Source organism: Pongo pygmaeus, chromosome 4, assembly GCF_028885625.2.
Source record: "Pongo pygmaeus isolate AG05252 chromosome 4, NHGRI_mPonPyg2-v2.0_pri, whole genome shotgun sequence".
In the NCBI taxonomy this organism is placed as follows: domain Eukaryota; kingdom Metazoa; phylum Chordata; class Mammalia; order Primates; family Hominidae; genus Pongo; species Pongo pygmaeus.
In genome coordinates this window covers 70,856,322-70,877,972 of record NC_072377.2, presented here as the reverse complement: position 1 = coordinate 70,877,972, position 21,651 = coordinate 70,856,322, and the positions used below count along the sequence as shown (strand labels likewise).

General features: G+C 36.1%; 1 protein-coding gene across 7 annotated transcripts in view; it reads left to right on the top strand.

Annotated features, from left to right (window-relative positions):
- Positions 1-15,489, top strand: part of CENPK (centromere protein K) — a 45,073-nt gene extending 29,584 nt beyond the window's left edge. For 4 of the 7 annotated variants that reach the window (XM_054487524.1, XM_054487520.1, XM_054487521.1 and 1 more), the window contains 5 exons: positions 4,134-4,216; positions 4,316-4,414; positions 4,755-4,881; positions 11,730-11,783; positions 14,619-15,489. In XM_054487524.1, coding sequence (XP_054343499.1) covers positions 4,134-4,216; positions 4,316-4,414; positions 4,755-4,881; positions 11,730-11,783; positions 14,619-14,777 — 522 coding nt within the window. In that variant the 3' untranslated portion in view covers positions 14,778-15,489. Of the gene's footprint in view, positions 1-4,133; positions 4,217-4,315; positions 4,415-4,754; positions 4,882-11,729; positions 11,784-13,664 lie in introns of all 7 variants that reach the window. The other 3 variants (XM_054487526.1, XM_054487525.1, XM_054487528.2) reach the window with 1 other exon arrangement.
- Positions 15,490-21,651: the final 6,162 nt, after the last annotated feature.

Here is a 21,651-nt window from a genome sequence, read left to right as displayed (position 1 = left end):
TTATTTTATTTATTTATTTATTTATTTTGATACAGGGTCTTACTCTGTCACCCAGGCTGGAGTGCAATGGCACGATCTCAGTTCACTGCAATCTCTGCCTCCTGGGTTCAAGCAATTCTCCTGCCTCAGCCTCCCGAGTAGCTTGGATTACAGGCACCTGTCACCACTTTGGGCTAATTTATGTATTTTTAGTAGAGATGGGGTTTCACCATTTTGGCCAGGCTGGTCTTGAACTCTTAATCTCAGGTCCTCGGCCTCCCAAAGTGCTGAGATTACAGGCATGAGCCACCGCCCCTGGCCTAAGTCTTTTATTTTAAAATCACAAATTAATATTGAATTTTGTCACTTACTCTTCCTGAATTTATTGAGGTTATTAAATGGTTTTCTCCTTTTTTAAATCTATTGATGTGGTGAATTACACTGATTGATTTTTAAAATTGATTTTTGTTTTTTTTTTTTTTTCTTTTTGAGATGGAGTTTCGCTCTTGTTGTCCAGGCTGGAGTGCAATGGCGTGATCTCAACTCACTGTAATCTCCACCTCCCGGGTTCAAGCAATTCTCCTGCCTCAGCCTCCCAAGTAGCTGGAATTACAGGCATGCTCCACCACGCCTGGCTAATTTTGTATTTTTAATAGAGACGGGGTTTATCCATGTTGGTCAGGCTGGTCTCAAACTCCCTACCTCAGGTGATCTGCCCACCTCAGCCTCCGAAAGTTCTGGGATTACAGGCATGACCCACCACCACCCCATCTCTACTAAAAATACAAAAATTGATTTTATCTGTCGGCTTAACTGTATATTCCTGTGATAAACCCCACTTTGCCATACTATATTAATCTTTCTTATTTATTGCTGAATTTAATTTGCTGAAACTTTATGAGATTTTTGCTTCTGTGTTCATGAGGAATATTAGTCTGTGGTTTTCTTTTTTGTGATGTCTTTGTCAGGCTTTGATATAAGGGTAATACCAGCCTCATAGAACAAATTAGGAAGTATTCTCTCCTCTTCAAAAGAGTTTGTATAGAATAGTAATTTTTTATTCCTGAAGTATTTGTTTGAATTCACAGAAGAAACCATCTGGGCCTAAAATTTTCTCATAAACTGAATAAAAATTTAGAGATGAAAAAAAATTTTCATCTGTGAAAATTTTTAATTACAAATTTCATTTCTCTGGAGCTAGTCATATTTGTCTAAATGAGCTTTGGTAGTTTATGTCTCTCAAAGAATTTATTCATCTGATTTGTCAAATTTAGTGACAAGATTGTCCATAACATTTCTCCATTATCATTTTAATGTTTGTAGTGATGTCACCTCTCTCATTCCTGATATTGGTGATTTATGTCCTTCTCCCCACCCCATAATTAATCTAATTTTATTCACTGTCTCAAAAAACCAATTTTCATTACTCTTTCCTTATTTTTATTTTTTTATTTTGTACTGATTTAACTTCTTTGTTGTTATTATTTCCTCAACTTAACTGTGGGTTTTATTTGCTCTTTTTCATATTTCTTATGATAGAAGCTGAGGTTATTAATTTGAGAGCTTTCTTTTAAAATAGGCTTTTAGGCCGGGCGCAGTGGCTCACGCCTGTAATACCAGCACTTTGGGATGCTGAGGTGGGCAGATCACGAGGTCAGGAGATCGAGACCATCCTGGCCAACATGGTGAAACCCCATCTCTACTAAAAATACAAAAATTAGCTGGGCATGGTGGCATGCACCTGTAGTCCCAGCTACTCGGGAGGCTGAAGCAGGAGAATCACTTGAACCCGGGAGGCGGAGGCTGTAGTGAGCCGAGATAGTGCCACTGCACTCCAGCCTGACAACAGAGCTAGATTCCGTCTCAAAAAAAAAAAAAATAGATTTTTAGTGCTCTAAATTCTCATCTGATTACTGCTTTTGCTTCATCCCAGAAATCTTGATGTTGCATGTCAATTGTTTGGGGGATGAAAAAAAAAAAGACAAATTTTGATGTTAATGTTTTTATTTCTATTCAGTTATAATAATTTCCTATTTTCATATTGGTTGCTTCTTTGACCCATGGATTATTTAGATGTATGTTTTTGGTATCCAAATAGTTGCAAAGATTTCTAGATACCTTTCTATTATTTTTCAATTTAATGCCATTCTTAGGCCATATTTAATATAATCAATATGATTGCATTGAAAGCTATGTTATTGATTTATATTTTTCGGGGGGAGGGAGGGTTGGGAGCAGAGGATCTCGCTCCATTGCCCAGGCTGGGTGCAGTGTTGATATCATAGCTCACTGCAGCCTTGAACTCCTGGCCTCAGACAACCCTTTCACCTTAGCCTCCTAAAGTGGTAGAATTACAGGAATGAGTCACCAGGCTTGGCCTTGATTTATCTTTCTTTTCATCCTACTGTTTTTCTGTTCCTGTTTTCTTCTTTTCCCACCTTCTTGGATTGTGTGTGTTGTTGTTGTTGTCGTTGTTGTTGTTGAGGCAGGGTCTTGCCTTGTTACCCAGGCTGGCGTGCAGTGGTATGATCTCAGCTCACTGCAGCATCCACCTCCTGGCCTCAAGTGATCCTCCTGCCTCAGCCTTCCAAGTAGCTGGGACTACAGGCATGTGGCACCATGCCTGGCTAATTTTTGTATTTATTTGTAGAGACACGGTTTCGCCATGTTGCCCAGGCTGGTCTCTAATTATCACTATTGAGTTATTAGTTATTTATTTTCTTTGTTTTCGTAGTTACTTTAGGGTTTGTAATATACATGTTTAACTTATCACTGATTTATGTTTAGAAAAAGCTAATGGAAACTCTTGTGATCAGGAGAATGGAACACTAGTGCTTATTGTAGTTCTCTTTAGTCTTTGTTGTTCCTAAAATCCCTCAAGCATACTTCTGCCCCTTGGCCATTGTACTTACTATTCCCTTTCCCTGAAACATTCTTTTGCTAGAGAATAACATGATGTTTTCCTTTGTCTTCTTTCTCTGTTATTTAAATGTTACCTGATCAGAGAAGTCTTTCCATATCATACTACCTAAAACATCCATTTCTTGCTCTTCATACCTTTACTTTTATTTTGATTTTTTTTTTCTTTATGACACTTGACCATTGCTGGAGTAAACGTCTGGATTTCCCTCTTTGTTCTGTTCAGCTTTACATCTCTCCCTCCTTCAACAGTGCCTAATAGTCAATGATTGATCAACAAATTTGATTGAATAAATATTGAATGAGTGAGTCATTTGTTTCTGTTTTGTACAGTCTCCTTAGAAAAGGTACCTGGGGCCGAGTGTGGTGGCTCACACCTGTAATCCCAGCACTTTGGGAGACTGAGGCGGGTGGATCATGAAGTCAGAAGGTCTAGACCAGCCTGGCCAATATGGTGAAACCCCGTCTTTACTAAAAATACAAAAATTAGCTGGGCGTGGTGGCACGTGCCTGTATTCCCAGCTACTCGGGAGGCTGAGGCAGGAGAATCACTTGAACCCAGGAGGCAGAAGTTGCAGTGAGCCGAGTTCACGCCACTGCACTCCAGCCTGGGTGACAAAGCAAGACTCCGTCTCAAAAAATAAAAATAAAAGAAAAGGTACCTGGGCCGGGCACAGTGGCTCACACCTGTAATCCCAGCACTTTGGGAGGCCAAGGCGGGTGGATCACAAGGTCAGGAGATCGAGACCATCCTGGCTAACATGGTGAAACCCCATCTCTACTAAAAACACAAAAAGCTAGCCTGGCATGGTGGCAGGCACCTGTAGTCCCAGCTACTCAGGAGGCTGGGGCAGGAGAATGGCGTGAACCCGGGAGGCGGAGCTTGCAGTGAGCTGAGATGGCACCACTGCCCTCCAGCCTGGGTGACAGAGTGAGACTGTTTCAAAACAAAAAAGTGCCTACTCTGATTACTGAAAACACACCATTATTTTGCCTTTCAATATGATATTAAAATTTACTGCTCAAAACCTCTTATATTTTTGAATTTAACCATAGAATATTACCACAAATTTAGCACCTACTGTATATTTACCTTTTCAAATGCTTTCTGCTAGGCTTTTTTACTACTGATGTCCGAATGGAAGTATCCTGGACCACTATGTAAATTTGACTTTCGTTCAGGAATAAAACTGGGATTAAAGACCAAGCAATTAATTTGAATTATTTTATTCTAGTTCCAAAAGCTGAGACAAGATCTTGAAATGGTACTGTCCACTATGGAGTCAAAGAATGAAAAGTTAAAGGAAGACTTAGAAAGGTTTGTTTATGTTATAATTACTATTAATCATTCATATATATTAAGTGACATTTAAAGTTTTATTTAGATATTGCTTGTTTTGTTTTTCCATGTCGAAAGGGAACAACGGTGGTTGGATGAACAGCAACAGATAATGGAATCTCTTAATGTACTACACAGTGAATTGAAAAATAAGGTTGAAACATTTTCTGAATCAAGGTATTAATTTTATGTTCTAGGTTTTTAAAATAGGAAAAGTATTTTATTTTTTGTGTTACGTGAAACATAGATGAAGTTAAATGTTACCAGGAATCAGGAGTCTTGCCCTAACTTTTGTTAACTATTAGCTATTATATGATCTTTTATGAGTGACTTGACTTGACTGTACCTTTGGTTTCTCTACTTGTTATATAGACAATATTATTTTCAAAAAGGTAGTTATTTGGTTTGAGCAAATGAAGTTTTAACAAAGTTTTTGATCAACTTCATGAATAACTAGTTACATGTGCATATGTGTTTTATCAGTTAAATGTTTCTCTTAATTTTTTAAATCTATTAGAATCTTTAATGAGCTGAAAACTAAAATGCTCAATGTAAAAGAATATAAGGAGAAACTCTTGAGTACCTTGGGCGAGTTTCTAGAAGACCATTTTCCTCTGCCTGATAGAAGTGTTAAAAAGAAAAAGGTAAGTTTTAGAGAAGACATTTATGTAAATTATCATATTTGAAATTATTTTAGGTGGGTTTAGAAGCATATTTTCTTATTTAGTTCAAAGATATGCACATGTATGGAAATATGCCATTATCACATTATACTTATTGAAAAACTAGAAGCAACCTAATTATTCAATAAAATGGAATTAAGTATATGTATATTTTTTGGGGCGGGTGGGCGGGGGGACAGAGTCTCTCTCTGTCACCCAGGCTGTAGTTCAATGGCGTGATCTCAGCTCACTGCAATCTCTGCCTCCTGGGTTCAAGTGATTCTTGTGCCTTAGCCTTCAGAGTAGCTGGGACTACAGGTGTGTGCCACCATGCCCAGCTAATTTTTTGTATTTGTAGTAGAGAGGGGATGTCACCAAGTTGCCCAGGCTGGTCTTGAACTCCTGAGCTCAGGCAATCTGCCCACCTCGGCCTCCCAAGTGGGATTATTAGATGCTAGGATTACAGGTGTGAGCCACTGCACCCAGTCAGAGTATATTTCTTATATTATATCCTTGTGATGGGAGTAGGTCAGCTTTTCATATAATGTATTGAACACCTTCAAAGAAGTTAATGAAATACAACTTATTGTTGAATGAATAAAACACTGATGATTAAATTGTTTGAATCTAACTTATGTTTAAAAATTGATAGTACTTATGTCTGACAGCTAGGATTGTAGGTGGTTTTTTTGCTTTTCACAATTTTTTCAATTTTCTGTGATGAGTATGTACAACTTTTTAAATCAAAAGAATGATGTTTAAAATTTGTTACAGATTAATGTAAGTTATTGACTATTTTAATAGCTATAATGAAATAAACCTTTTCTGAAAAAGCAAATAAATATTTTATTGAGTGGCAGAAGATTGTGAACAGTTCTTATATATATATATGGTGTTAATAAGACTTTTGAAATTGGAGTAATCATTGAATAATATATTTGGTTTAATCATTTTCAGCATAAAATCTTTCATGTTTCCCTAGGGAATGAAGTCTGTAAACTCCTTAGAAATCTCTTCATTAGAATTTATACTATGGACTTCTATCTCCTCAGCCTCATCTCCAAGCATTCATCCATCTCTTACATGAATCCATTCAGCTATGTCACCAATTGACCTCTCACTTTTTTGTGCCTTATACATTCTATTTTTTCTGCCTAGGTTAAAACCCTTTCGATCTGGTGAGGGTAGCAGATTCCTACTTAAGATAGTTTAAACATCTTTTGAGTGAAACATATTATGAAATTTAGGTGTTCTTTTATTGATTTATTTTTATTTTTGGGGACCAAGTTTTGCTCTGTCACCCAGGCTGGAGTGCAGTGGTATGATCTCTGCTCACTGCAACCTCTGCCTCCCAGGTTCAAGTGATAGATTCTCCTGTCCCAGCCTCCCGAGTGGATGGGACCACAAACGTGTGCCACCACACCCAGCTAATTTTTTTGTATTTTTAGTAGACAGGGTTTCACCATGTTGGCCAGGCTGGTCTCGAACTCCTGACCTCAATTGATTCGCCCGCCTCAGCCTCCCAAAGTGCTGGGATTACAGGCGTGAACCACCACACCTGACCTATTGATTGAGTTTTTTAGAGACGAGGTCTTGCTATGTTGCCCAGGGTAGACTTGAACTCCTGGGTTGAAGCTATCCACCCGCCTCAGCCTCCACACAGCTGGGACTACAGATGTGAGCTACTGAATCTGGCTCTAGGTGTCCTTTTAGTAACACTTTTCAAATGATTTTGTTAATGTTATTTATGTCTATCTCTCCCTTTATCCCCATGCCCTGTGAGCTACTCGGTGTGTTTAATTCATCTTTGTATCTCTTCTATCTTGCATATCTTTTATATAGAACCTTCTCAGTTCATATTTATTGAATGAATGTGAATATACTAGGAAAAGGAGAAAAAGTTCTGTTTGTTTTTGTTTTTACTATCTGTGTTCTTTTTATTCTTCCCTTATTTATAATTGTCTATAGGCTTTACATTTGTTATGGACTGTGTCTTCCATTCTATTATTGTTTTTTACCTCTTATTTATTTGTAAAAGTATGACAGCCTCCTGTTGGCCATTTCATTAAAGTCATGATTCCTTGCCTCTTTATGACCTTAATCTTGCAACAACTCACTGATTTATTTTCTGGTCCCAGTCTCCTCCATTTTTTTCAACACTTTTTGTTGCTGTTGCTCCACTAATAGAACCAGAGGTTTGAGGCATCCTGAAAAGGAAGCTTGATTACCATGAGCCATTATCGGGTCATTAAGTCAGATTTTATAACCTCACTTCTTTTTTTATGATGTATAAGGACTATTGATACATGTTACAAAGTGATTCTTGTCTCTCTGTTTCTTTCTCTGTATGTTTCTCTCTCTCCCCCCAACAATATGGTGTTTATTAGTCTACTTGGGCTGTGATAACAAAATACCACAGACTGGGTGGTTTAAACAAAAGTTTCACAGTGTAGAGGCTAGAAGTTCAAGATGAAAGGGAGGTACTGTCGGGGTTGGTTTCTGGTCTCTCTTCCTGGCTTGTAGGTGACCACTTGCTCACTGTGTTCTCACATTGGGCTCTTTGTGTACCCAAGGAAAGAAAGAATTCTCAAGTGTCTCTTCCTCTTTTTATGAGGAAACCATTCATATTGGATTAGGGCCCCATTCTTACGACCTCATTTATCCTTAATTACCTTATTTAAGACTTTATTTTTAAAAACATAGTCACATTAGGACTTCCACATATGAATTTTGGGGAGACATCGTTCAGTCCACAACACTGGACTTTATAACTCAAAGATGTATACAAAGAAGAAAGCTAAAAACAACAAAACTCCCTCCATCAGATCATTACCATTAGGTGAACATCACAATTAATATTAGGTGATTGTCATTTGAGATATCTTGCTAAGCACATATACATATAGAACCATAAATAGATGGATTGATGGATGGCTGGATCAATGTAATTTTGTAAATGCTAATAATAAAATAAATGTAATTTTACTTTTTTTTTTTTTTTTTTGAGATGGAGTCTTGTTCTGTCACCCAGGCTGGAGTACAGTAGCTGAGATTTCAGCTCACTGCAACCTCCACCTCCTGGGTTCAAGTGATTCTCCTGCCTCAGACTCCTGAGTAGATGGGATTACAGGTGTGCACTGCTATGCTGGCCAATTTTTCTATCTTTGTTTTTTAGTAGAGATGGAATTTTACCATGCTGGCCAGGCTGGTCTTGATCTCCTGACCTCAGGTGATCCACACACCTCAGCCTCCCAAAGTGCTGGGATTACAGGTGTGCCCCACTGTGCCTGGCCTAATTTTACTTAATTTTGAGAGAAGAAAAAGAATGAGTGAAGTTGAACAGTTGAACTCAGAAAAATATTTCTTTGCATCAAATGATTTTAGTTCTGGAGAGATCCTTTCAATATAAAGGAAACAAGTGAATCATGAAAAACATGGAAAATTTAATTACAGTTTAACTTCATATCTCAATTCTAGGCAGTTATTGACTCTGCTGTAAAAGATAAGAAAATTATTCTTTTTCCTATACCCTTATTTCTATTTCGTGTTATTTTTACTTTGGCAGGTTATATTTTATTCGGAACTTATATTTTATTTATATTTTATTCAGAAAACACCATTTATATTTAGCCTTCATTCTACATTGTATTGGAGTCAATGCTCATTATCTTTTTTTTTTTTTTTTTTTTGAGATGGAGTCTCCCTCTGTTGCCCAGGCTGGAGTGCAGTGGCATGATCTCGTCTCGCTGCAACCTCTGCCTCCCAGGTTCAAGCGATTCTCCTGCCTCAGCCTCCTGAGTAGCTTGGGACTACAGGTGCATTCCACCATGCCCAGTTAATTTGGTTTGTTTTGGGTTTTTTTGGTATTTTTAGTAGAGACGGGGTTTCACTGTGTTAGCCAGGATGGTCTCGATCTCCTGACCTTATGATCCGCCCGACTTAGCCTCCCAGAGTTTTTTGTTTGTTTTTTTTTTTGAGATGGAGTCTTGCTTTGTCGCCCACGCTGGAGTGCAGTGGCGCGATCTCGGCTCACTGTAAGCTCCGCCTCCCGGGTTCACACCATTCTCCTGCCTCAGCCTCCCGAGTAGCTGGGAGTACAGGCACCCGCAACCACGCCTGGCTAATTTTTTTTTTTTTTTTGTATGCTTTTAGTAGAGACGGGGTTTCACCGTGTAAGCCAGGATACTCTCGATCTCCTGAGCTGGTGATCCGCCCGCCTCGGCCTCCCAAAGTGCTGGGATTACAGGCATGAGCCACCGTGCCCGGGCCAAGCTTCCAAGAGTTCTTAAGTTTAATCCTTCGCTTAGTTTGATGGGTTTCTTTGACAAGTAATTTGTTCAAGAATTCCTGGGTGGTTAGTCTTTGGATTCTTGGATGGTGTAAATACTTTGTTTGTCTTTATACTAAAAGGATATTTTAAGCACTTTTTTTTTTTTAATCTCAAGTTCTGTTAGGTATTGCTCCCTGTCTTTTAAGATGGAATGTGATATAGAGAATTCTGAGGCCAGCCTATGGATGACTTGTTGCTTCTGACTATATCTGGAGAGTTCTTTATATTTGAACCAATAACATAAGAATATTTCACAATGTTGGTTATTCAATATCAGTTTTCCTTTGAAAAAGATGTTATTTTTCTGGGCAGTTTTAATTCACATTTCATTTCATAGAAATTTTCTTTTATATTTTTCTTCTGCATTTCATTTGATTGTCTCAAGTCTTTATAATTTAACCTGTATCTTGCTTCTCATTTATTAATCAATACTATAATTGTGCTGTCTTCACCACTAATCATATGCTCATTTATACCACTCTTTTTCCTTTACTAAGGTATTAGATTTTCAGAGCCTGCTCAGCTGTCTTTATTTAGGAATCGTATATATTTTTGTTAGTGTTATGTACTATTTCTTTAATATATTTGTATTTCTGCAAGGCTTTATAAGAATTCCATGGTAATCTCTGACTGGTATCAGGAAAATAATAGTTGTCACTGTAGTAGGCAACTTTATAATTAATTGAATGTCTGAATTCAAAACCTTCTGATTAGGATTAGTATTATCTTGGAACTTTCTAGCGGTTTCCTTTAGAGTCTGTCCTGTTGAACATTTTTAACAATAACTTAAAGAGATAGAATATGTGGCTATCAAAGTTTACAAATGATGTGAAAGTAAGAGGGCTAGATAGTAAATATGTTGGATGACAGATTGAAGACTTTATTTCTTAGCTAGTTAGGAACTAAGGCAAATAAAATAGGTTGATGTTTAAGTAGAAATACATAGAATATCTATGTATTTACATACATACAGAAACATTACATTACAGAATAAGGAAGACATTTTTAGCTAGATATGTGAAAAATACTTTGGCATTTTAGATGATAGTATTCTCAGAAGTCCACAAGGAAAAAATAGATGTCTAAAAGCTAATACCATCTTAAATTTAATGAATAGAATTCTAGTCTCTGTAATTATGAAAGTGGGTGTTCTTTTTTTGTCTTTGGTAGTCAAATCACACCTAGATCATTGTGGCAGACTGGATGAGGGAAAACAAAAGACAAATTAGAGCACATTCAGAGAATAATCATGGTATTGAGAAGGCTCAAATTTATGTCATATGAAAAGTAATTGAGGTGGGGTGTGGTGGCTCACACCTGTAATCCCGCACTTTAGGAGACTGAGGTGGGAGGATCACTTGAAGCCAAAAATTTGAGACCAGCTTGGACAACGTAGCAAGACCCTGCCTCTACAAAACAAACAAATAAACAAAAACATTACTGTGGCACATGCCTGTAGTCCCAGCTACTCGGGAGGCTGAGGTGGGAAGATAGCTTGAGCCCAGGAAGTTGAGGCTGCAATGAGCTATGATGGCACCACTGCACTCCAGCCTGGGTGACAGAGTGAGACCCTGTCTCCGAAAAAAAGAAAAAGAAAAATAATTGAAGAAACAAATGGTGATTAGTATTTTGAAAAAGAGAAGATTTGGGCCTTATAATAGCAGTCTTCAAATATTTGAGGAACTCTTGGGTAGAATTGGAATGAGATTTATTCTCGTCATTCCAAGGAAGAAACAACTAATGAGTTGAGCTAACATGACAAACTGTCAAGAGCTATAGAAAGATGATTAAGTCTCTCATAAGAGCAAGTTTCCTATACTGAAACTGCATAAATGTACTCTGGAATGTCATTTGGGGAGTTTTTATTGGGGGATTTAAATACTAAATTTTTTATATGATTATATATAATGTGTATATCTATTATATGTTTATGGATAGTTTTAATTGTATTGTCCAGTTACTATAAGAGTTTTCACTGTCTTAGAAGATATTTCAACTGCATTTTTATGAATCTGACTTAAATACAATGTTTACTTTCAGAATTTTTTGTCACTTAATTATGAATATTTGATTTTAGTTACTTTGTACCATTACAACTAAGAAATATTAATTTTAAAAGTCTTGGCTGAACGCGGTGGCTCACTCCTGTAATCAAAGCACTTTGGGAGGCTGATGTGGGCAGATCACCTGAGGTCAGGAGCTCGAGACCAGCCTGGCCAACATGGTGAAACCTCGTATCTACTAAAAATACAAAAATTAGCCAGGCATGGTGGTGGGAGCCTGTAATCCCAGCTACTCGGGAGGCTGAGGCAAGAGAATCGCTTGAACCCAGGAGGCGAAGGTTGCAGCGAACCGAGATTGCGCCATTGCACTCCAGCCTGGGCGCCAAGAATGAAACTCTGTCTCAAAAATAAAATAAAAGTCTTGTAAAAACAGTCCAATATTTCACCATTGGCAGAAGTGAAGTGGTAATTGTTTGTTATTCACATTTCTCTTGAAGAAAAACATTCAAGAATCATCTGTAAACCTGATAACACTGCATGAAATGTTCGAGGTAAGTGTTTTGTGTAGTTTGTTTTGTCTTGAAGCTGTCTCTTAGTCATTTGTGAACAATTATACTCAGACTTGAAAAACAAAAAATACTGCTTTAATTCTTAAAGTATTCATCAATCTTTATTAAATATATTTGTAATAATATATCTTTGGTATAAAATTAGTTTCTGTTCCCTGTACAGTACTGAGAGGAATATTGTTATTTTTTAAATAATGTGAATTTAAGGTCTATCTCTTAATCATGTTCTCAAGATTTATTACAGGTAAAATTTTTATCTAGGTATGAGCTGACAGGGTGAAAAAATTTTTTTAATGATGTTATCTAGTGTTTACATAGTAAAACTCTATGCTGTTACATTGACTCTTTAATTGGTAGCTCTGTACTCTATATAAAATACGTAATGAACTTAAAGATTCTTTCCACAAAGTTGTAGAAATTGTACAATTTTTAAAAAATAACATCAGTCTCTTTTCTTGTAATGTAAGTACTGAGTTTTCCAACTTTCTCTGATTTGACATATACCTTGTTTTATAAATATCTTCGACCTTTTCAAAAATGTCTTTGAACCTCAACCATGTTATCAATTATATTAAATACTTTGGAAGATCTTGATATGACAATTTATGATAAATTGGGCAGAAAGGAAAATGAAATAGTGTATGAAGAACAGGGTATTTACCAATTAATGTACCCCCTTTTAAAATCATTGGTAAATTTTGAAGAAAGAGTGATTTCAGAAAACGCGTTTCATTTAACTTAATGAACTAGGTGTTAAAGTCTCTTTTTGCCCAGCTGACAAGTTTTGGTTCCTCAGGATTTAATACAGAATATTATTGCTTTGAAAAGCAAAATACAAATATTTATTAGATTCATAATTAGAATATTTTAACGTATTTCTAGCTACTCTATGCTGAAACTAAGATGACTATAGTTTCTCATGGATGACTTAACCTTTTTTTTTAATAAAAATTGTCAGTCATGGAAATACTGAAAGGTATTACATGTATAATTTTTTAATAGTGTACATAGTATGTACCATCTGTGTTAGGCCATTGTTGTGTTGCTGTAAAGAAATACCTAAGACTGTATAATTTATAAGGAAAAGGAATTTAATTGGTTCATGGTTTGCAGGCTGTATAAACATGACACTAGCATCTGCTCAGCTTCTAAGGAGGCCTAAGGGAGCTTTTACTCATAGCAGAAGGTGAAGCAGGAGCAGACACTTTACATGGCCAGAGTGGGAGCAAGAGGGAGAGGGAAAGGTACCACACACACTTTTAAGCAGCCAGATCTTGCGAGAACTCACTATCATGAGGACAGCACCAAGGGGATTTGCTAAAGCATTCATGAGAAATTCACCCTGATGATCCAGTCACCTCCCACCAGGCTTCACCTCCAACATTGGGGATTACATTTCAAAATGAGATTTGGTAGGGGACACACCTAAACTATATCAGCATATAAAACTTAGCATTAGAATCCTAAGTTTGTCTCCAAGGCTCATATTGTCAGTGATAAAGGAACTAATATTAAAACTGCAGTTAGGTTAAAAATAAAACAATATGATTAAAATTAGAAATGCAAAATAGGAAAGATTTGTACTAAAATAAGCTGTTTGTACTAAAATAAGCCATTGCTCTAAAATACAAATAATATTTAATTCTATATTATGATATTCAAAAGAAATGAGGCCAAAGCTTTTTTCCTGCAGAATGTGGGACTTGAAATAATTAATGATAGTTGAAAATGTTATTTCAAGAACTAAGGTATTATTATAAAATTTAATTGAGATTAGAGCTTGATGGATTAATTTGATTTATTTCTATGGCACTTTGTAATTGTATAAATTATGCATTCTCTTTTCCATGTTCCTTAAAACAGCATCTTTCAGTTAAAAATTTGGCCTGACAATTCAGAGATACGGAGTCTAATCCAAGATCCACCCCTGATTATGTGCCCCTGAGGAATCTCTTAACTCTTCTGAGTTTTAGTTTTGTAATTTGTGAAGGCACTGGAAGGTAGCTGAGGAGGCAAAATAACAATTGATCTACATTTAGCGTTTTTCACTGTATTTCATAACATTAGTATTCAAACAATTGTAAATATTTGTTTCTTGAAAAAACTTTTATAATAGCAGTGGATTTGGGAAAGAATAGCTGATTCTCAATTCACATTAGCCAGCTTTCCCAAGCTTGTTTGATCACAGAACCTTGTTTTTCAGGAACTAAGAACATCTTTAGGGAGACTAATTCTATGGAATGCAGTTTGGAAAATGCTAGCCTATATAATTTAATATAAATACTCAAAACTCAATTTGTGGTTGTAATTCCACAATATCCTTAATGAAGATCAGGGATACTCAGGATGAAGCTGAAGGAAGTGATGATGACAAAATTGACTCTTGCAAAGATTTATCAGAAGAATAGGTGTTTTTTGGGGGACAGGACCAGTTATTTTTCCTTCAAATATTAAGACACAATTGCTCACTTTCTTTTTAACTTTTTGTGTTTTTTGTGAAATATTAATTTTTTAAGATTTTTGTCTTTATCCTAAAGAAGATATTAATCTCAAAAGAAGTGGGAGGATTGTAAATTATTTCTAACCAATTTTTAGGAAATGTTTTTCTAAATTAAAGATGCAAAAATTCACTTTAAAGCTTTTTTCATTAGCTAATACCCGTAGTCCTTTCAAAAAGGAAATTCAAATTTGTAGATTAAAAGTATTAAACAGTTGTTGAAAAAGAAAAGAGGTCAATATTCTTTGACAAAAAACTTTCTTATAGCTATATTGACTTTTTCCCAAGTAAAGTATATTTTGAATGATATTTTCTCCTAGATTCTTATAAATAGATTATTTGATGTTCCACATGATCCATATGTCAAAATTAGTGATTCCTTTTGGCCACCTTATGTTGAGCTGCTGCTGCGTAATGGAATTGCCTTGAGACATCCAGAAGATCCAACCCGAATAAGATTAGAAGCTTTCCATCAGTAAAAGGATGTTTTCTTTTTTCACACAGTAAAAACTTATCATTCAAGGATATTGGAACCATAGGACTATTTGGATAAAAAACATTATTTGCAAATTAATGCACATAGGCCATCTTACTTTTATTGCAAAATGGCATGTGCTGCCACCTATTATTCATTTTTAAATGGTCCTTTCTTATTCAGTGAGTGCTTTGGTGTTTTAAACTATATGGATAAGAATGCAAGTAGATAATATTCTAGGCATAAAACATTTAATGTACCTTACCTCATGCAATATTCTTTGGATTCTTTGTTGATTTATGATATTGCTAATATAATATTTTCTTAAAATATATAACAATATCTTTTATGCATTTTGAGTTCCAGTTGGTGCTTCTTTATATTTAGAAATTATAATGGGAAGGTCATTTAATTTGCAGATGGTTTTAAAATTGAGGTAATATCTGATGTAGAAGGTGGCATAATTTAAAAATATTTAGCAAATTTGTTTCATATGTACTGTCTTATTTCTAGATTTGTTTAAAATTGGAATATGAAAAACTAATGGATAAAGCTAGCATAAAATTGATATTTTAGTTTGTATTATTAATATACCATGTTACCTTATATATTAATCTACTCTTGATTCTGCTAATTATTACCAACAAAATTGTATTCATGACATTTTATTAATCCTCTGAATTTTCTGTAAATAAAATTATTTCTGAAAATCTCTAGCTATTGGTGATGTGGCATATTTTTATAAGTAGCAAATGTTTTTTAAAGGTCGATAAACTCAGATACAAGACTCATTTAGTATTACATACAAGCTAAACTAGAGAATCCTAAATCCATTTAGTATCATTAGTTTTCTAAGAGAAATTTCTGTTTATTTTTTTACTTGAAAGCGCTTTCTATTGTATATTATCCAAGTTTCTTGCTTACCTTAATTACTTCGTATTTTCTAAAGTAAACAAATATTTGAAGTATACCAAATCCCTCTGTAGAAAATACAAATACTATTATATTTTAGGGAACATAACTCTTTTAGGGGAAGATAATATATAAAGTACCTCCTAGAATACTCCAGTTGGATATTGAAGAAGTGAGCAACTTTTTACTCTTTGAAGTTACTGGAGAGGGAAGAAATGGCAGTGTAGGTCTGACAAGAATTCTTCAGAGCAGGTAGTACTGTTGTCCATGAAATACTAGCAAAACACTTTTGGTGTTTGCTAATTAAAACATTAAAAATATGTAATCGAGCCAGACACGGTGGCTCATGTCTATAATCCCAGCACTTTTGGGAGGCCGAGGTGGGCGAATCACTTGAGGTCAGGAGTTCGAGACCAGCCAGGCCAACATGGTGAAACCCCGTCTTTACTAAAAATACCAAAAATTAGCTGGATGTGGTGGTGCACACCTGTAATCCCAGCTACTTGAAGGCTGAGGCAGGGGAATTGCTTGAACCTGGGAGGTAGAGGTTGCAGTGAGCCAAGATTGCGCCACTGTACTCCAGCCTGGGTAACGAGCAAACCTCCGTCTCAAAAGAAAAAAAAAAAAGTAATCCTTATGCTTGCAATGTCTACCAATAGACTGTATTTTTCTAGAAGTTTATATGGGGTATGTCAATATGCTACCAGTTGCTAAATGTAGTGTATCAAATACTTTATTGCATTTTATGACATGTTGACTCAAAAATTAGTAAGTGAAAAGTTGCTAATAGCTTATTTTTAATATTCTTAATACTTTCCCTAGTTTATTGTTTATCCTACAACTTTGTTTTGATGGAATCTTGCTTTTTTTTTTTAGCATGTAGAGATGTAAAATTTTTAACTTATTTTTGATTATACAAAAAATAAATGCAGATACTACAGATAAAACTGAAATTTCCTTTGATATTTCCTATCCAGGTCCTCTCTGCCTTGGGGTAACCACTATTTGATACATGCTATTATTTTTCATGTTACATTATGATTATTCTCTTCTATCATTTGACTGTGTCCAGAAGATCATCCATTTTAATGAATCTTGTTTAGCAATAATCAGCCAATTCACATGATGGTGGATTGTTCGTATCTGTTTAATCCTGGTAAGAGAGCAGAGACAATGGAATTGTCCAAGATGCTGGATTAACTTAGAGAAGGCAGAAAAGTGGAAGACAAGAACAAAAGAAGATCAATTAATAGAAAACATTAACAAATATAGTAATTTATATCAATCAGTTTAAATGTGAGTTGTCTAAATACACAAATACACAGATACTGTCACAGTGGATTAAAAAATGACTAAACAAGAAATCCACTTTAAATACAGAGATGGAGAAAGATACATCATATGTTATGGGCTGAATGTTCATGTTCCCCTGTTCCCCAAATTTATATGTTGAAGCCCTGACCCCCAGTGTGATAGTATTTGGAGATAGGGATCTTAGAAGATACTTAAGGTTAGGTGGCACCCTGACTAACATAAGGTTAGTGCCCTTATAAGAAGGGACACAGGAAGCTTGCTCTCTTTGCCATGTGAAGATACAACTAGAAGGTAGCTGTCTACAAATGAGAGAGCCTTCCCCAGAAATGGACTATGCCGACACCCTGATCCCAGACTTCGTCCTCAGAAATTTGAGAAAATGAAAATTTCTGTTAAGTCACCTAGTGTATGGTGTTTTGTTAGGGTAGCCTAGATAGACTAACATATGAAACTATACTCATGAAAAGAAAGCTGGAGTAGCTATATTAATTTCATACAAAGCAGGACAAGGAAAATGAGAGGCAACATATGGTGATAAAGGGGTAATTAACTTTTTCTTTTCAAAAAAGACACCATGGAAGCTATGTCTTTGACTACAAAGGAATTAAACTAGAAATAAGTAATGAAAATACCTGGAAAATCCCAAAATACTTGTAGATTAAGGAACACACTTCTAAACACATAGGTCAAAGAAGTCTCGAGAAGATATATTTTGAACTAAATAAATGAAAATACAAGTTATCAAAATTTGTGAGATGTGGCCGGGCGCGGTGGTTCATGCCTGTAATCCCAGCACTTGTTGGGAGGCCGAGGCGGGTGGATCACGAGGTCAGGAGATCAAGACCATCCTGGCTAACATGGTGAAACCCCGTCTCTACTAAAATACAAAAAATTAGCCGGGCGTGGTGGCAGGCACCTGTAGTCTCAGCTACTTGGGAGGCTGAGGCAGGAGAATGGCCTGAACCCAGGAGGCGGAGCTTGCAGTGAGCTGAGATTGCGCCACTGCACTCCAGCTTGGGTGACAGAGCAAGATTCCGTCTCAAAAAAAAAAAAAAAAATTTTGTGAGATGCAGCAAAAGCAGTGGCTAGAGGGAAATTTATAGTATTGAATGCATATATTGGAAAACGTTAAAGATCTAAAATCAATAAACATCTACTTTAGGAAATTAGAAAAAGAAGAGCAAATTAAATCCAAAGTAAGCAGAAGAAATAGAGTAGAAATCAATAAAATTGAAACAAAAACAATAGAGAAATTCAGTGAAACAAATGAAATTCAATGAAAAGTTAAAATTTATAAAACTTTTTGCCATAACAAAAGAAAAAACAAAAATTACTAAAATCAGAAATGAAAAGAGGTGCCATTATTACTCTTATGAACATTAGGACATTAGAAGGTTAATAAAGGAATGTTATGAGCAACTCTTGAGTGTACAAATTTGATAACAGATGAGATGGACCAATTTTGTGAAAGACGCAACCTACCAAAAGTCATACAAGGAGAAATAACTGCCTTGCATAAACTTATAAAATAAATTGAATCAATTATGAGCTTCCAAAACAAAGCACTGGTCTCAGATGGCTTCACTAGTGAATTCTACCATTCAAGGAGAAAGTGATGCCAATTTTGTACAGTCTGTTCTAGAAAATCGAAGGAGAGGAAATGCTTTAACACACTCTGTGAGGCTGAGCATGATGGCTCACGCCTGTAATCCCAGCACTTTGGGAGGCTGAGGCGGGCGGATCACGAGGCCAGGAGTTTGAGACTAGCCTGACCAATATGGTGAAACCCCGTCTCTACTAAAAATACAAAAAAATTAGCCAGGCCTGGTGACACGTGCCTGTAATCCCAGCTACTCGGAGGCTGAGGCAAAAGAATCACTTGAACCCGGGACAGGGAGGTTGCAGTGAGCTGAGACCACCACTGCACTCCAGCCTGGGTGACAAAGTGAGACTACGTCTCAAAAAAAAATTAAAAGAAAAAAAAAAAGATTATGCGAGGCCAGCATTACCCTGATAACAAAATTAGGTAAAGATGTTACAAGCAAGGGCAACTACAGACCAGTATCTCATGAACATAGCTGTAAAAATTCTCAACAGAATATTAGCAAATCTAACATAACAATATATAACAAAAAACTATACACCACAGTCAAGTGGCATTTATTTCAGGTATGCAAGTCTGGTTCAACAAATCAGTTCATACAGTCCATTACATTATCACACTAAAGGAGTAAACTCATGATCATATCAATAGATGCAGAAAAGCCGTTTGACAAAAAAAGCCAACATCTATTTGTGATTAAAAACAAACCTCTCAGCCAGCTAGGAATATAAGAAAACCCTCAACTTCATAAAGAATATTTACAAAAAACCTACAGCTAACAACATACTTAATGGTGGGACATCAGATGCTTTCCCTTGAAGAACAGAAACAAGGCAAGTAGATCACATCATTCCTATTTAATACTGCACTGGAAGTTCTTGCTAATGCAATAAGACAAAATTCCTATGTCTCAACAAAAAATAATTTGAAACTAAAACCTGAATATAGCAAGTTTACAGAGAATGTATGGTTCATACACATTCAATTACGTTCTTAGATATACCAGGGATGAACATTTGGAATTAGAAATTTAAAACATTTACATTAGCACCAAAAGAGAGTAGAGAGAGAAGAAAGAAGGAAGGAAACAAAATTAACTTTGTACAAGATCTATATGGAAAACTACAAAAGTCTCATGAAAGAAATTGAAGATAGAAATAAATAGAAGAATATTCCATGTTCATGGGTAGGAAGACTAAATATTTTTAAGGTGTTATGTCTTCCTAACTTTACAGATTCATTGAAATCTCAATAAAAATCCCAGCAAGATACTTGTGGATATTGACAAAATTTTATAGTTAATGAGGGAAAAACTCAGAATAGCTGCTAAGATATTTAAGAAAAACAAAGTTGGAGGACTGACACTGACTTTGGCGATGACTGTTTAGCTACAACACCAAAAGCATGATTCATGAAAGAAAAAAATTAGTTGGACCTTATTAAAATTAAAAAGTCTGTGAAGGACACTGTTAAAATGAAAAGATATGCCACAACCTGGGATAAAAACTTTGCAAAATATATCTGATAAAGGATTTGTATCCAAAATATACAATGAACTCTTTAAAAGTCAACAAGAAAAGTCAATAAGAAAAACCAATTAAAAAGTAGGTAAAAGATCTGAGCAGGCACCTCACAAAAGAAGATATATAGATAGCAAATAAGCATGAAAAAGTTGTTCAACATCGTATGTCATTAGAGAATTCCAAATTTAAATAATGAGAGATCACTATGGGCCTACCACAATGGCTAAAACTAAAATATAATACCAAAGGCTGATGAGGATATGCAGCAACAGGAACATACAGCCACTTAGTGTTACAGTTTGACGGTTTTTTACAAAGCTAAATATAGCCCTAATACAGGCATACCTTGAAGATACTGTGGGTTTGGTTCCAGACAACTGCAATAAAACAAATACCACAAGTGAGTCACAAAAATTGTTTGATTTCACAGTACATGTAAAAGTTTTGTTTACACTATACTGTAGTCTAGTAACTATACATAGCATTATTTCTAAAAATGTACATACATTATTTAAAACAAACCTTCACCTCGTAATTTTTTGTAAAACAAGCCTTCACCTAGTTGTAATTTTTTGCTAGTGGAAGGTCTTGTCAGTGTTAATGGCTGCTGACTGATCGGGGTAGTGGTTGTTGGAGGTTCGGGTGGCTGTGGCCATTTCTTAAAATAAGTCAGTGAAGCTTGCCACATTGATTGACTTACTTTCACAAAAAGATTTCTCAGTAGCATGGTAAGATGCTGTTTGATAGCTTTCTACCCACAGTAGAACTTCTTTCAAAATAAGAGTCACTCCTCTCAAACCCTGCCACTGCCATATCAACAATGTTTATGTAATATTCTAAATCTTTTCTTGTCATTTCAACCATGTTCACTGCATCTTCACTGGAAGTAGATTCCATCTCAAGAAACCATTTTTTGCTCATCAATGGGAAGTAACTCCTCATCTGTTCAAGTTGTATCATGAGATTGTAGCAATTCAGTCACATCTTCAGGCTCCACTCCTAGTTCTCTTGATATTTCTACCACATGTGTGGTTACTTGAACCCCTCAGAGTCATCCATGAAGTTCAGAACCAACCTCTTGCACACTCCTGTTAATGTTGATATTTTGACCTCCTCCCATGAATCGCACATGTTCTTAATGGCATCTAGAGTGGCAAATAATTTCCAGAAGGTTTTCAATGTACTTGAAAATCCAAATCCGTCAGATCAGCCGTCTCCGATCTTTTTGTCACCAGGGACCAGTTTTGTAGAAGACAATTTTTCCATGGACCCAGAGTGGGGCTGGGGGGATGGTTTTGGGATGAATCTGTTCTACCTAAGATCATCAGGCATTAGCTTCTCATAAGGAGCATGCAACCTAGATCCCTCACATGTGCAGTTCACAAAAGTGTTTGTGCTCCTGTGAGAATCTAATGCTGCTGATCTGACAGGAGGCAGAGCTCAGGCCATAATGCTCACTCGCCTGCTGCTCACCTCCTGTGGTGTGACCCGGTTCCTAACAGGCCATGGACTGGTACCAGAGCACA